Source organism: Ixodes scapularis, unplaced genomic scaffold, assembly GCF_016920785.2.
Source record: "Ixodes scapularis isolate PalLabHiFi unplaced genomic scaffold, ASM1692078v2 PGA_scaffold4__175_contigs__length_147842914, whole genome shotgun sequence".
Lineage (NCBI taxonomy): Eukaryota > Metazoa > Arthropoda > Arachnida > Ixodida > Ixodidae > Ixodes > Ixodes scapularis.
In genome coordinates, this window is record NW_024609879.1 from 36,541,614 (window position 1) to 36,557,725 (window position 16,112).

A 16,112-nucleotide genomic window follows, 5' to 3' on the forward strand; every position below is an offset into this window, starting at 1 on the left:
CGTTGCCGACGCTTTTAGAGAAAAATGCAGCACTTTGTGATCACTAATCTCGGGCAGATATGTTATAGGAGTTGCATACTCAGGATGATTGGTCAAAATGAGGTCTAATACATTGGCTGTCGACTGGGTAACTCTGGTGGGATGGAGAACAAGTTGTGAAAGGCTAAAATCTAGACATAGGTTAATAAACGAAATACATTCCTCAGAATGTACATTTACACAAGGAACGTCGTTTGACCATGATATAGATGGGAAATTGAAGTCGCCGAGAAGAAAAATTGGAGCACCCGGAAAACGCACCATAATGGTGTTAAGTGTATTATGTAACGCTTCGACAAATGGCAACGAATACGAGGGTGGCCGATAACAAACTCCCATAATCCACTTCTTATGGTTAACAAGCAGGCCAACCCACGTTATTTCCAACTCGCATATAACGTCCACAGAAAAGGATTTGATATGATCAGCGATTGCAATTAACACTCCACCGCCACATCTTTCCTGTCTATCATGTCTGTAAACATTGAACGTTTTGTTTCCATCGAACAGTTCACAGTTTTGTATTTTCCCGGAAAGCCACGTTTCGGTTAGTACAATGACATCAGCATCGGTGGTATCTACAATGGAACACAATTCGTCGCGTAATTGGGCGTGACTTTGGCCCAAACTGAACGTTTGGCTAGATACCCAAGATTACACAATCACATAATCACGTAAGATTGGCGTAACTTCGGTCCAAACTGAACGTTTGGCTAAATACTTAAGATTACATGATCCCGTATGTCATGTAATAGCATATGATCACGTGTCACATAATCCTGTAATGTTAGATTTCGTGATTTAGTGTTACGTCTTCAGATTACCTGAGTGGCTTTCAGTTAAAGCGGCACTAAAGCGGATTGTTGCGATTGTCTCTTCTTGGTCATAACTGATTAAATTACCATTGCACGAAGCCAATTTCCGTATTAAAAATGTGATGGAAGGTCGGGACACACCACCTTCTGAGTAGATTTTTCCGCTCAGGAAAGACCTCAGCAGTGGTGTCAGCGCGATGACGATAGGCGCTTGTCGGCCAAGAGGCCATGAGCAAAATGTAGAGTGCCATCTAGTAGCGCGCCGAGAACTACGTCCGCCATCTTGTTAGTGGCGAGAAAACGAAACCATGAGACCCGACCGGCTAAGACCCCATGTAAACAAGCGACCGTGCTTCGTGCGCGAGATGCGATGCCAACGATTGCTGCGTTCCGCTGCGGATGCAGCGATAAACCTTTGATTCGTGCGTGACGTGAACGCAAACGTGAACAGGGTTCACATTTTTTTTCCTTCTTTTTATTTGTCACTTGACAGGCAGCTTTTAACAAAAACAATCGGTGACAACGCGAAGAAACATGCAGACACTATCGCGCCGCGTGAAGCCATTTACAACTATTGAACTGGGCTCTAATCTTTTTCACGAAGTTGTACCAAATTTGTTTATGACCTTTTTTTCTTTTATGTGCGTTGTAGTGTCGGCCTGGCCTTTTTCTTGATGCGCAAGCAGCTCAACGCATGCGGACGAGACCATGGCTGTTAAGGGAGGCAAAAAGATGGCAGTTTTAATAATCTACGCCACCAACCATAATTGAAGAAGCGTATCGTTAGGTTCTGAAAAAATTGTAAGGGTGCAGGCGAGCTGGTGCAAGTTAACCATAGTTTTGTTTAACCCGAGACTGGGGTATTTCGGAAAAGGGACGAGAAGAAAAGAGGCAACAAGGAGGCGACGTCTCAAACACAGCTAAGGATTTTATTCCATCGTATGCACTTTCATACACACCACGTCCACACACCACCAACCAAGTCGACCAATGACAACATAACACCCGGAATACACTAAGCCAAACATAGGCCCAAAACATTACAAAAGAAAAATCTTTCAGCCAGACAAAAGGACAAGATAAGCCTCCGACCACACAAAGTCAACAAATGTTGACTTTGTGTGGTCGGGCAGTGTGTATTGGGTCTGCGGTGGCACCTATTTTGGCAGAAATTTATTTAAACTCTTTGGGTAACGCGATCTCGGAAAGGCTGGCAGTTTGGGGGTCGGGTGAAGTTTTAGTGAGAAGGTATGTTGATGACATTGTGGTCATGAGCTTTCATGGGAAGGATACGGGAGCAATAGAGAGTCTGGTGAGAGCCTCAGCACCGGAACTTACCTTTACTGTTGAAGGGCCAGACAGAGGAGTTTTGCAGTTTTTAGATTTACGTATTCACGTGCAAGAAGGAGTGTGCTGGGAGTACGGAAAGGAATCGGAAAAGCCAGTTTTAAGTAGAAGAAGCTGCCATTCAAAGACTGTGAAGGCTGGGGTGGTCAAATCAATAATCGGAAACGCTCTAAAGAAGTCATGTCTTCATTATGTAGGCCAAGCCCTCAAAAGGCAGTAGGTGAGGTTAGAGGATGCGGGTTATGATAAAGTTTTCATCACGAGGCAGCTCTCCCCAAGTTTCGGCGAGAGAAATGGAACAACAAGAGAAAGAAGTAAAAAGGTTGCCGTAGTCCCGTACTACCACAGTGTTTCGCATAACCTTAAAGCGAGTGCTCACAGATTTGGAGTTGACGTAGTGTTTTCATCTGATTACAAATTAAACAGGATGACTCCGTTCTTTGCACCTCCAAAGGAATGCAGAAGGCAACATCAGGACAGGTCAGTGGCTTGCAAAGGAGGTGTAGTCTATGAGATACCCTTAGCATGTGGTTTTAGATATGTGGGGCAAACTTCGCGGTGCGTGAATGACAGACTGACCGAGCATAAAAGAAATGTAAAAAACGGGGCACCGAACTCGGAGATCGTGAAGCACGTGTCTGAGTGCAACAATTGTAAAGTGTTTTGGTCGGAAACGGAGGTAATACATCGAGAGGAGAATGAGATAAAAAGGGTAGTGAAGGAAACAGTCCGAATTAAGTCGATGGGAAATTGTATTAGCCAGCCATCAATGCATCTAGGAGAAAGCTCAAGAAAATTCCTCAAGATGTAAACATGTAAACCCCACGTTTTTTTTTTGTTTTTTTTTTAGCTATTTAGCACTTTGTGCACTGCCTACAAAGATGCAGTAAAGGTGCAGGACATATTGTTTGTTCTGGTATTCCTTGTTACTTCTTTCAAGTGTGTAGTTGAGGTTGGAACTTTTGCATTCTCCCCTTTGTGTAGTTTGGTTCATGGTTACCCTCTTCCGCTTTCCTTCAATGTGTAGTGTGGATTACAATGACCGGTTGCCGTTTTTTTTTTTTTTTTTTGCTTTACGGTGGCTAAGTACCGGCTAGTTTAATGGGTTGTTGCTTGGCTTTGTGTAATTAGGTCTTGTATGCCCTCTTTCCCTTTGGTTCCGTGTGCTTGCGGGTTTGAAAAAACCTTTTAACGGTTCTTTGTTGACTTTGTGTGGTCGGAGGCTTATCTTGTCCTTTTGTCTGGCTGAAATATTTTTCTTTTGTAATATTTTGGGCCTATGTTTGGCTTAGTGTATTCCGGGTGTTATGTTGTCATTGGTCGACTTGGTTGGTGGTGTGTGGACGTGTTGTGTGTAAAAGTGCATACGATGGAATAAAATCCTTAGCTGTGTTTGAGACGTCGCCTCCTTGTGGCCTCTTTTCTTCTCGTCCCTTTTCCGAAATACCCCAGTCTCGGGTTAAACAAAACTATCGTTAGGTTCATCACAGAGGCTAAAACTTCGATGTCGGCGGCGGCAAAAACTTGCGTTGCGGACGTCAAATGAAGCAACACGGACGGTGCCAACTTCATTTCACATCCTCCCTTTCTGTTTTTTTCTTTTTGTCGCAACCGAGGTAGAAATTTTGTTTTGTGCAAAGAAGCTTGGGGGTAGTTTTGAGAAAGCGGTAGGGAGTAGTGAAATGCTCGCACTCGCTCGTGCCTCATTCCTAGAACTATTCATATATGGTCATCAGCACGAGCTGTGGGTAAATTAATTGATGGTCTGCTAAGAACCACAGCTTTGAGGCACTAGTTTACAGTGGTCATTCAACACCTCATATGATATTTGTGTGCTCTCATTAGATGCAAATGAACATAATTGTTTATTTTTCAGATGGAGCAGGCAGAGGGATACAAGAAATACGTCCGGTGCAACACTGCTTGTGTGCCGAGGCGCTCTGCTTATTGCTACAGGAAGCAGTATGCAGCACTGAATGACTCTGCCAGGTAATAGTTGTTTGTGTGTACACAAGCATACAAGGATACAATTTCTCAACCAAAGGGGAAGACACATAGAGTGAATTTTATTGGGCAGCACGGCCACGGAGGCAGGTTTCAGAGTCTCAATCTGTCACAATTGTATTTCTTTACAGTTCAGCTAATGATGAAGCGCTGGCTGAGGATGCACGTGAACCAGCGATGTGTCCTGAGCTCGTTTTGCCGTCATCCTCTGCGAGCCTTACACAGCAGCAAGGAGAGGTCACAGGACACGCTACAAACACTGGAAGGGGAGCCAGCGCTACCACCCATGAGGAAAGTGCTCCTGCTGGGCATGCTCCTCAGGCAGTACCTTCAAGTCCCACAAACATGGACTCACCCTCCCTTGACCCAATGGTATGGACTTTTTTGCTTCATTAGTTTGTAACAGAAAATCCGGTGTATGTATGCACCTTCAGTGCACTGCACAATGCAGTACAAATACCACATCTTTTTTTCACATTGTATTCATACAGGTTAATTTCAGTCGCTAAACATTACTAGGGAGTTTTAGAATAACATATGCAATGTTTGCCCATGCATAACTAAATTTAGCGCTTCTGTTAGCGCACGCTACGCAAGAGTGTTTTAGAATATCGTTTCTCCGCTGTGACGCGAAATCCCAAGTGTCTCGCACTTGCCACTCCACTGAAATGCAGTAAAAACTTTTATTTTGCGCATAAAAGGCTGTAACTCGAGACAAAAAGAAGTTTTTTGGTTCAGAGTAACATTTTAGAAATTTTGAAAAGTCAGGGAACTTGTAAGAAATAATTTGGTAGACACTCTGACATAGAGATACTGCCGCTTGCGTGTGTCGTGGCTGAGTGAGCACCACACCTGGCTGCCACGCAGAGTTCCCGGGTTCGAATCCTGGGACTGGCTGCAGTTTTTTATTCACTGGCAAAACCCGTCCTTCTAGAAAATTCGAGGACGTCAGGACGCTCGACTTTGCTGTCACGCCAAGATTCGACGCCTCCGGCGTACTGGTCTTCTTTTGTTTTGGGCACAAGTTCGCCCCATTAAGCGCTTATTTTCCCCAGTATTTTTCTTGCCTAGTCACCTGTGCTTTGGTTTAATTTCCACAGAATGTTGTCCCCGAGTATGGTGCATCATTTAGGTACAAATGATCATTGTGTGATCTTAAAGGGGCGGTGCAATGATTTTAACACTGAAAGAATGTGCAGCTTGTATTTTTTATATTGTTTACTTCAGCATAAGTGAAAGAAAAAGTGCCACCATACCCCAATATACCTCTATTTCGCTGCGTAATCGCAAAATAAACAAAGCTTTTTTCCCAACCTGCGGCCACATGGTGGCCGCAAATGGAACCTGTGGTCTGACGTCATTCGGAGTGTTTTTTTGTAAGTGATAGTGTTAGGCAATTGTAAGCTTGATTTAAAGTTAAGTTAAAAAAATCGTGTTGTTTAGGCATGCAGAAACGCTTCAAAAGCCTAATATTGCCGCTAAAAGATTTGTAGCGCCATCTACCGCAAGTCAACCAAACCTACCATTGCCGTCATCCGTCGACGCCCGAGGCGCCTACGGCAGCTACACGTGCAACCCGGACGTTTTGTCTTTCCCTCGCTCGACGGAGTGCGTTGGTCGTGGTCCGTAGTATCGTTATTGTTCCTGGTGTCTCGACCTCGACTTCGACTGCCCGCCGCGTCGACTGCCCGCCGCACAAGTCCAACTGACTTACTATACGCAAGCATCTTGCGCTCGACGTCGCTCAGGCCGTCCGCCCATGCCGCCATGTTGGTCGGGAATCGACGGGAGAGCGGCGAGCCTGGCGAGCCGGCGAGCGCTGGGGAAACGGAAGCCAGAAGCACCCAACCGGAAACCAACGCCACTCCGAATGACGTCACAGGCGAGCTGGTGCCGCTTCAATGTTGAGTTGAGGGGTGCCAGAGATACCAATTTCTTTTATTTTTTTAATGAAAACTAGGGCAAGCAGGAAATAATAGTTTTCGGTCCTTCGTTTTATATGTGGCCGGGATCAATTCCCGCAATTAATTAGCCGAAGTCCGCAAATTGTTGCACCGCCCCTTTAAAGGGCGACTCCGGCCAAAACTCAAAATGAAATAAATTACTGGTATCGCTGTAGTGACACAAAATACGACGCCAGCCAAAATATTGCGTCAGGGGGACGCCGCATTCTCAACTAATGCCGATAATAAAAATGCGACACGCCGCCAGCCGCTGCTCCTTAGCGGGCGGCCAGCGGGTTGCCGATCGCTAAAGCAACGTTGGGCAGTGACGTCAGGATCATTCTCTTTCTTTCCTCCGGTCCGGACAGGCGCAGCCGTTGTGCAGTCGAGCAGTGTAAAGTGCACTTCTTTGAGGGAAAGAAAGTGTTCTTCTCACCTTGCTAACATTCTGTGTTCTCCTCTATCACCCACAAAAACTTTTGCTAGCTTTAAGAAGAAAATGTCTGCCTATAGAACTTTCTTTTGTTCTTTTTTGAATGCGGCTAATTCTTTTTTTTTTTTTTGGGGGGGGGGGGGGCATTTTTACAAATTAGATTTACCACCTAGACAAACTTATATGGTAAATTAGTGTCGTAGCTTACAAATTCGGCTTTTACGCGACTGAGGAAAAAACTGAAAAACAGACTTGTGCAGCCGAGCACACGTGTGTTCGGGAGCCGCAGCCCGTGCCGGAGAGCCTCAAAGCTTCGTGTCTGGGACTGACCCGCAGCGCGTAAGCGAGAGGGCCCCCAGTACTGTACGTCACTGGCAGCGCAGCGTAGAGCAACGCCGCTCCATCCACGGAGCCCTGATGACAATTTAGGCCTAGTGACGAGTACGGAAGACAGCACGCACGGCAACAGCCACCGAGTACGGCACCGAACGAGTTCACTTGTTTTCCAGTCACTAGCTTTTGGGTATACACGCGACGAGTACGGCAAAGCGCAAGTACGGCGGCGGCGGCCGAGTACGGCACCGAACGAGTTCACGGGTTTTCCAGTCGCTAGCTTTTGAGTATACGCACTAACTCTTGCTACATATGCTGGATAACTACCACGTATACAGAATTGAAACAAAATCAGCTTACCTTCTATCTTTAGACAGCTAGCGCAACAGAGGTAGGTGCCGCTCGACCTGCGTACCCGTTGAACGAGAACGATCCTGACATCACGTCCACATACCGGCTAATTTCTAGTGTTGCCGGGGCCTCGCACGGCTAGTTTCGGTTTTGTCGGCCGCACCCCAAACGAAACTTAGAGGCGTCGATATCTTTTAAAATTGTAAACAATAACGCAAAAAAAAAAAATTAACCTAGTAATTCAGGGACGCTGACTGCGCTAAAAAAAGTCATAATCCCAAAATCGAAAGTATGGACCGGAGTTGCCCTTTAGGGAATTTAAAACTCTAATAGTCTGTGAAAAGTATTTCAAGTTTTTATATGGCAGAAAATGATTGGTTTGGAAACACTTTGTAATACAGAAAGCGTTCTCTTTTCCCAGGTTCAACCCTTGTTTCCTGGGGCTCAGGTGACTCACGAAGAGAGCCTTCCCTTGCTCATGCCTCACGTTTTGCGTCACCACAACACAAAAGAGGCAACGGAGAGCCTCTTAACTATGCTACAGCTCCACCTCCCTCAAGGCAGCCAAGTTCCTGCGACAAACTATCTGTTTGAAAAGTATTTCAAAAAGCAAGAGCAGCCTCTCAGAAGCCACTTTTATTGCCCTACATGTCTGTCATACATTGGTCAGGAAGAAAGTGACAAACTTAATTGTGTGTGTGGTGCCGTGCACTCAGCAAAGCTCCTGTTGCGGGGAGGGTACTATTTTCTTAGCTTGGATTGGAAGGCCGAGCTCCGCAATTTACTTGAGAAGAAAAGCCCTTCGCTGAAAAAGCCGGGCCTGAAGTTCGATGTCAGTGACATCACTGAAAGTCCTGCCTACAACAAACTTCCTCTGGGCAATGACGACATAACTCTGACCTGGAACACGGATGGAATACCGCTTTTTCATTCCTCAGAGTATAGCGTGTGGCCGTTGGAAGTGATGGTGAACGAACTGCCATTCAAGGAAAGAATGAACAATGTACTCCTTGCCGGTCTTTGGTTTGGCCCAAAGAAGCCAAACATGCAATGTTTCTTGGTGATATTCATCGAGGAAATGAATGACCTCAGCACCAGCGGCTTTAGTTGGACTGGCAGCGATGGTGTTGACCATGTAACCAAGGCTTACCCTGGTCCATGCACAGCCGACACTGTGGCCAGGTGCATGATCCACAACCAAACTCAGTTTAATGGTCAGTATGGGTGCTGCTGGTGTTTCCACCCGGGCCGTGTTGTGCAACAAGGGAGAGGCCATGCCCGTGTGTACGAGGTTATGAAGGTTAAAAAAAGGACAGACGAGGACTACGAGAAAGATGCAAGGTCACTGTCGCATGGAGTGCTTGGGACCACAGTGTTGTGGCTAATGCTATTTTTTAGCATTACCAACCGCACTGTGGTTAGTGATGCGAGGGCTCGGAAAAAAACCGGAAATTTTGGAAAAAAACTGTTTTTTCTGGTTTTTTCCCCGACATAGTATTCGGGAAAAAAAACGAAACCCAAGTTTTTGAAGTATTAACAAATCTATTAAGCAAATTTCTGCAACGAACGTTATAATTGATATCGCTGACCTCATCGAAAGGGAAAATGGCCATCACGCTCCTCTGAATTGAGTTTTGCCGGCAGAGCAGGCGGAAACTTAATCACGCTGTACTAAACATAATGCATCGTTCAGCCCCTAAGAAAACAAAACAGCGCGACGGCGGGGCAAGTGAGGAAACACAATCACCTCGGGTTGTCTGCCGCCTCGCCCCGTCGTTGCACCGTTTGCGTTGTCTAAAAACTATGCAGCAACCATCCCGAATGACGGTTGCTTTACTGTTCAGTGTGAACGCCTTATACGGAGGAGAAATGACAGTGCTGTCCGAGGCTTGTTGGTAGTGTGTACGCATGTGATGAAGCCGTGTTTCTAAGTCCTCTATGGCGTTTTTCTCGGTCAATAAATTAATATACGAGACTCTTAATTTACAGCCGGATCTCCACTACCGCACCAGCATGAACATAGCTTTAAATAACATAACAGCAGAGTGGTGAAATATAGTCGCATATGTCAACCATTGAAGAAATTAATTGCTTTATGTACTATCATGAAGGTAGTGCCATGTTTTAATGCCACGTTAAATAATCATATTCAAAGGGGAGTGAAGTTTAACAACATTGATGTATTTTGTCATGACCCTTTTCCCTTCTAAGGGTACAACTAGTTCTGCATTAAAGTGTACAGGATCAAACTTCAAAACCAACATTGGATGAGGTAGATATGCACGCGTTGACTAGATATCTTTTGTAAATTAAGACGGATGTTCTAAAGCAGTGAGTTAGTTAGGGCTACTCTGACTCCACGCTTGAGTCATCTCCGTCGTGGTATTTCAGATCAGGGCTCCTGAGCTCGAGATTGGAGCGAACAAACACCAACTTCTGCACTCTGTGTCCTTTGAGTCGGTTCCTACTTTTGGTGTGGACACCGCTGAACTTCGACCACTCTCGTTCGCACGCAGCGGAGGAGGGCGGGACTTGGAGAAGGCGACAAGCAATTGGTGCCAGGGGTTCAGAGGCACACAGCCCTTGCCACCACGTGGACGGTGGAATATGCTTCGCCGAGTCCTCCAATGCCTTCCTCGACCAAGCACCAGACTGGACCCATTATTCGGCGAGATTTGACAACACTTTTCCCACATCGAGACACATCCTTTCTGCTGTCTCTGTGATGTAGTCCATTGCGTGGCATACCTCTTCGTAACTTAAGCACCGCCCTTTGAACTTCGGGTCGAGCAAATTTGCGGCAGCATGTGCTGGACGGCAAATAAAGTTGCGTCGCTCTCGCAGGATTTCTGCTACTCTTTCCTTTCCACCCGTTGTCAAGGCAGAGTTTGGAAGGGCCTCTTCGACTTGTCTTGTTACTTTGAACAGGATCTCATGGACGTCTGAGAGGACAGCAGTGTCTGACTCAGCCTCGGAAATAGCACGGGCAACTGGCTGCAACACGTGGAAGGTGCTTTGCACATCTCGCCAAAAGTAGTCTTCATCTAATATCGTTGATCTTATTTCGCTGCTCACTTGAAGCTCCGCAGCGATCACAGTTTTCTGTAAAGCTTCTTTGTTCTTCAGTAAGCCTTCTAGTGACATCAAAATGCCCGCCCAGCGAGTTTCAGCTGGCAGTTTTAATGTGGTCTGGTTTCCAGCATAGCACTCTTCTTGCCTCTTAGCAAAGTGAGCCGCAACCACGTGAGAGTTTCTGACATACTTGATTACAGTCTTGGACCTCTTGCAAACTTCTTGCAATGTCACCAGTTTGAGCATGTCCGACAGCAACAAGTTTAGTCCATGAGCACAGCATCCAAGAGTAGTGATGCTAGGGTAGCGCAGACTGACGATTGTCCACGCGGCCTTCATGTTGCTTGCATTGTCGGTAACAAGAGCGAAAACCTTGTCGGTTTCAATTTTCTCCACAACCTTCACAATCTCTCCCGCGATGTAGTCTCCTGTGTGCCTGTGATCTTCCGTCTCCACGGCGCTGTAGAAAATAGGCTTCGGTGTAGCCAACACAAAGTTCAAGATGCTCTCGCCCCGTACATTGGTCCAGCTGTCCGTGAGTACAGTGACACACAGAGCGGCGTTGACTTTCTCTTCCACCTGCGTCATCACTCGGGCATTGTCGGCCTCCAAGAGTCGTCCACCTAAAGAATGCCTGGAAGGCGGCACGAATGCGGGCCTGAGGAGCTTGAACGCTTCTCGCCAGTATGTTTTCCGTAACTGATAAAGGCGTTCCACTGGCATATATCGCTTGAGCCAGCGCCTCATCAAGCTTGCTTTGACACCCTTGCGTCATTCTGTCAACGAACGCTTCTATAGAAGTTCGCTGCTTGACATACCTGTCGGCCTCATTTTGAAAGCTTGTGCTTTCATTTTCCACAGGTGCGCGCTCTGACCGTAAAACTTCCACAGATGGGCTCCTGGACCGACATGCCCCAGACTCTGATCCTGTCGGGTCGTCCGATGCTGCAGACCTGATGTCCGGGGGGCACTTCGAGCACCTTTCGATGTGCTGCCGCAAGCGAGTTGCGTTGGGAAATTCGTATTTGGCACAGCAAAATCTGCACACCGCTGGCCCCTTACCACTGTTTAGCACGTCAAAGTTCCTCCAAACGTTGGAGCGCGGCCTCACCATAGCGAACAGCGCACAGTTTTCACGGATCCACGGCGAAAGTCCATACCCGAGAACGATGCGCGCGAGGTTTCGGAAACGGCGCTGTTCAAGCTAAAGCGTTATAGCTGCCCTGGCTGACCTCTCCACGGCGCACAGCACACAGTTTTGACAGCTCCACGGTCCACCGCAAGTGTCCACACCAGAGTAAGATGCTCAGAACTTTCACTAAGGGGCTGGAAAAGCTAAAGTGATATGGCTCCTCCGACTGCCCGTCGAGAGCGCGAACGGCACCGGCGGGAACGAAGAACTGCGTAGGTGCTATCGGTTGTTGCCAGATGAGTAGTCAAAGCTCAGCTAAATTGACAAAAGTTGTCGTAAACGTTAAAAAATGTGATATAATATAATAGTTCACCGTAAAACTGGCGGAAATATCTTGCGGTTCTTGACCTCTGTCGATATATTTCGAATCATTACTGAATTATAGCTGTTGAGAATATTTTTCGAATCTTTCCAAAATTTCCGGAAAAAAACTTGTTTTTTTCGTCGTTTTTTTCCGGCCTTCAAAATTTCCGGAAATTTTACATCTCTAACTGTGGTCGACTACATGCATGCGGTCTGCCTAGGTGTAGTGAAAGCAACTACAAACCTCTGGTTTAAACGTTCACACGCACGTCGAAGCTTTCACTTGGGAAAAAAGCTGACAATGATCAATGCTCGTCTGAAGAACATCACCCCGCCGTACGAGTTCTCGCGCCTTCCACGCTCGCTGTGTCAGCGAAAATTCTGGAAGGCGACAGAATGGAGGGCATGGCTGCTCTACTACTCGCCATTTGTCCTGAATGGGGTGCTCCCTAAACCATATTTAAAAAATTGGTGTAGGTTCAGTGCCATTATGCATGCACTACTGGCCGATGTGGCAGCCCTTGACAGGCTTGGTGCTATTGAAGCCGAAATCGCAGTCTTCATGAGGGAGTATCAAGACCTGTATGGGTGTGCACAAATGACTTTTAACCTGCATTTGATTGTACACCTTTGTGACTCTGTACGTCAGTGGGGGCCATTGTGGGGCTTTTCAGCCTTTCCGTTCGAAAATATAAATGGAGTCATAAAGAAGAGTTTTCACGGAACTCAGTATGTGCCCCAACAAATCTGTCGAAAACCATTACTGTCACAGTTCTTGCCTACCTTAGCTAACTCTCAGCGCTCTTTCATCGGCAGACCAAAGGTACAACTGTACTTTGAGAACTTGACTAGGGGGTATCGGAGAATCTTCAATGTCGAGGAACATGCCAACGCAATCGCCATCGGCACCGGGTCACGGACACTGACATCCGTAGAGGTTGACTCGATCCACAACATGAGCATATCTACATCTGCGGTCACAAAGTACAAGAAAGTGTTTGTCAATGGAACGAAGTATATTGCCCATTGCTTAAAGGGGCGGTGCAATGATTTTCGGACTTCGGTCAAAGATTTCTGGAAGTTGCCCCCAGACACTTCTGAAGTAAAGAACAGAAGACCGATTTCGCCTGCGTGTCCTAGTTTTTGCGTAAAAAAAAAGATAAAGATTGGTATTTCGGAACCCCTCAACTCACTCCCAGCCTTCAGGGTCACACCTGGTCGCACTCCCAGTGACGTCATTCGGAGTGCCGTGTAGCTTCCCTTGTGCTATCTCGGAGGACGCTTCCCCTCACTCTCTCTGCGTGCATTAGCGGGCGCTATGCTGCGGCTTAGAGCCGAGCGAGGTCACGTAATCTTTCCGCCGTAGTTCCTTCGGCTGCCACTTGGGGCTGCAGGCGGGGAAAAAGCTCGACCTTTGCTTTGCGATTAAGCAGCGGAATCGCGACATTTTTAATGAAGGAAGTGTTTTCTCTATTCTCCGGGACACGATAAACAACGTAAAAATGACGAGATGCAAATTATTTTAATCATAAAATCGTTGCACCGCCCCTTTAAACAAGACCACTCGGATAAACTCCATTGTTTATCTTAAAGACCATACATTTGGTATAATTCACTCTGTACTTGCTATCTGTAATGTGTGCGTCTCAAGCTGTGTCTGCGACAAAAGTGTGTATTTCTTCTTGCAAAATGTAGAAGCAAGCCTCTTAAAGTTCACTCCTAAATTTGCTCACATGCAGGTGCTTAAAGCCCAGGATCATTACAGAATTGTAGGTGTTCACTGTGTCAGCCAGAAATGTGTCGCATTCGTTGTAACTGATAACATGTATGCTTCCCTTCTGTATAAGAACATTGACTACTAAGTCTAGTGTACTCTGTTTCCCTGTATTTTGTTACTAGCTTGCCTTTGACTATCTGTGCATTTCAGTTTTTGTTCTTCCTTGACCCAATTTGCTTTTAAAGGGATACTAAAACGAAATTTCGGCGCTCATTTTCTGGTCTATATGTGTTCAAAGGAGCAGTATCACATCGAACATACCAATATCTTGTTAAATAAGTCTCGAAAAGAAAATTTAAAACGAATTAAACGATAAGAAAAGAGCACCTGGTGGATGTCGCTAACGCCTCGCTTGTAATGCCCGTCTAGAAACCTTGACAGCTAGTGACGGAGGTTGTCTCGCCTCCGGCCACGACGAGAGAAGAGGGGCAGGAGGAACTCCCCTCTTCCCGAGAATGCCTTTTGTGTGTCGCAGAAGTCGCTATTGTCCCCCTACAATATTACAGAAGATAACCCGTCACTCAAAATTCGTACAAAAGCAGCCGCTTCGGTGGCTGGAACGACTAGGCCATCCTTTCGACGTCAGCCTCGCCGTAGCTTTGCTTGTCCTGAGACGACCTACGTCACGATTGCGTTGGATGTCACATGCTCTAAGCTGGGCCTTCTCCAAGAGCTTGCCAGAGTGGGCCGTTTATAATGAAAAATACAGCCACCAGGTTCCTAATACAAACGTGCTATTGTCATTTACGGATATTGTGGATCATATTCAACCTATTTTTGAACACGACGGAAATATTTCAAATTTCGTTGAAGTATCCCTTTAACATTTTCTGATGCTTGCTTTCACGGCTTTCCACGGCTCAACGCATCAAGTTGAAACTTGCATCGAACACATATTTTACTAGTCCTGTTTACACAACTCGCCTCGAGTACATATTTTTCTAGTCCCATTTGCACATTAAAATTTCAAGTCTATTAGAGCATGAAAAAAAAAATTAACAAACTTACCCATTTAAAAGCGTAGGGCATTTTCCTTTTTAGTTTTCTTTAAATTTTGTACTTGGATGAGATACTTAAAATTTTAATGCCTAAATCCGACCTGTGAAAGCTGTATGTACTCGAGGTTTCTACTTGATATGTTGAGTCCCTGATGTTTGCCGGTGATTTTTAGAGTTATTTTGAAACACCCTGTACTTCATACCTCACCCTCCCTCCCTCCCTCTCTCTCCTGTTCCACGGGTGCTCGAAAGTCCGCTTTGTCGCTGGGCTCATTTTATATGCTTATATTGATACATCTAATGCCGTATGAATGAACTTAAATTTTCCTCAAATGTTTCTATGTCAATTTTCAATAAACTATAGGAAAATGCCACTATAGTCCCAAGTCTCTTTATATAGGTAAAATTTGTAATAGAATTTTTAGTGTTTAGTCACCACACAGCTATTTTAGGTGGTGGCTGAATTAACATGCTCATAAGAATGGGCAAATGGGCTTGCAAAAAAGTGCATTGTTGCTTGCATTCAATATATGATTCATTAACTTGCTTCTCTAGGGAGAGGCATAATACTGACTTCGAATGATCTTTACGAGGCTAAGGGAAACCGAATGGTTGAAAGGTCCACATTTCCCCAATGAGACTTTCTAGAGCCAATTAGAGCATTTACGATCTTCGTTTATTGCTCCGGTGATACGCTTTAAAGCAGGTAAATAAGCTTCTACAGTCTAGTACATAGCTTTTGTAAACATTTCATTATTGGGAGCGTTTAGAAGATTGAAGGTCTATATACGAAATGCGAGCAGCTTCTATGGCTGGTGTAGCTTTAGTGACACCCTAAGGACCATAATAGCAGCTAATGAAACTATTACGGTCGACTATCTAGCTATAGCTTCTCTTCGTGGTACAAACATACAAAACTTAAGGCTGCCAAAGAATCTTCATGGTCGACAGTACCATACAATTTTTTTAGTTGCCTTAAGAAGAAACTTTAATGGTTGCATGTCTATAGGTTTCGAGACAAACTTCCCTGTAGGCAGCTAAAGAATCTTTTGTTTGAAAGTCTATACCCCTGGTGGCATACAATTTTCTTTAGATGGGTAAAGGAAGACGTATGGTTGCACGTCTATAGCCTTGGAGGCAAGCTTCTCTACAGATGGCTAAAGAAAATTGAATGGTCACAGGTCTATAGCTTTCGAGGCATCCACTTATTTATGTCTGGCTAAAGAAAGTGGAATGGTCACAAGCCTATAGCCTAGGAGACATCCCATTTTCTGTAGCAGGCTAAAGAGCATTTAGTGGTTTTATGTCTTTAGGCACGGTGCCATAAAATTTTCTATAGGCGGGTAAAGAAAATTTATTGATTCCCTGTCTTTAGACTCGGGGCCATAAAAGTTTCTATAGGCGAGTAAAGAAATTGTATTGGTTCCCAGTCTTTAGACTTGAGACCATACAATTTTCTATGGGCGGGTAAAGAAAATTTATTGGTTCCAAGTCTTTAGACAAAG

The 16,112-nt window shown here is 45.5% G+C and overlaps 2 protein-coding genes across 2 annotated transcripts; one reads left to right on the top strand and one right to left on the bottom strand.

Moving 5' to 3' along the window:
• Positions 1–9,926: 9,926 nt before the first annotated feature.
• LOC120848300 lies at positions 9,927–10,925 on the bottom strand. The gene has a single exon (XM_040220273.1). It carries the CDS (start codon positions 10,923–10,925, stop codon positions 9,927–9,929), a length of 999 nt encoding a protein of 332 aa, XP_040076207.1.
• Positions 10,926–12,025: 1,100 nt separating this feature from the next.
• On the top strand, positions 12,026–13,853 carry LOC121837672. Its single transcript, XM_042293391.1, has 2 exons — positions 12,026–12,867; positions 13,388–13,853. The coding sequence occupies exons 1-2, from the start codon at positions 12,035–12,037 to the stop codon at positions 13,692–13,694; spliced, it is 1,140 nt and encodes a 379-aa protein (XP_042149325.1). The 5' UTR covers positions 12,026–12,034; the 3' UTR covers positions 13,695–13,853.
• Positions 13,854–16,112: the final 2,259 nt, after the last annotated feature.

Bases quoted from the DNA above. Each gene is read 5' to 3' on its own strand.
- LOC120848300 (XM_040220273.1), bottom strand. From the start codon at position 10,925: ATGACGCAGGTGGAAGAGAAAGTCAACGCCGCTCTGTGTGTCACTGTA.
- LOC121837672 (XM_042293391.1), top strand. From the start codon at position 12,035: ATGCATGCGGTCTGCCTAGGTGTAGTGAAAGCAACTACAAACCTCTGG. The intron at 12,868-13,387 runs GGGGCGGTGCAA...CGCCCCTTTAAA, and splicing joins TATATTGCCCATTGCTTAAA to CAAGACCACTCGGATAAACT.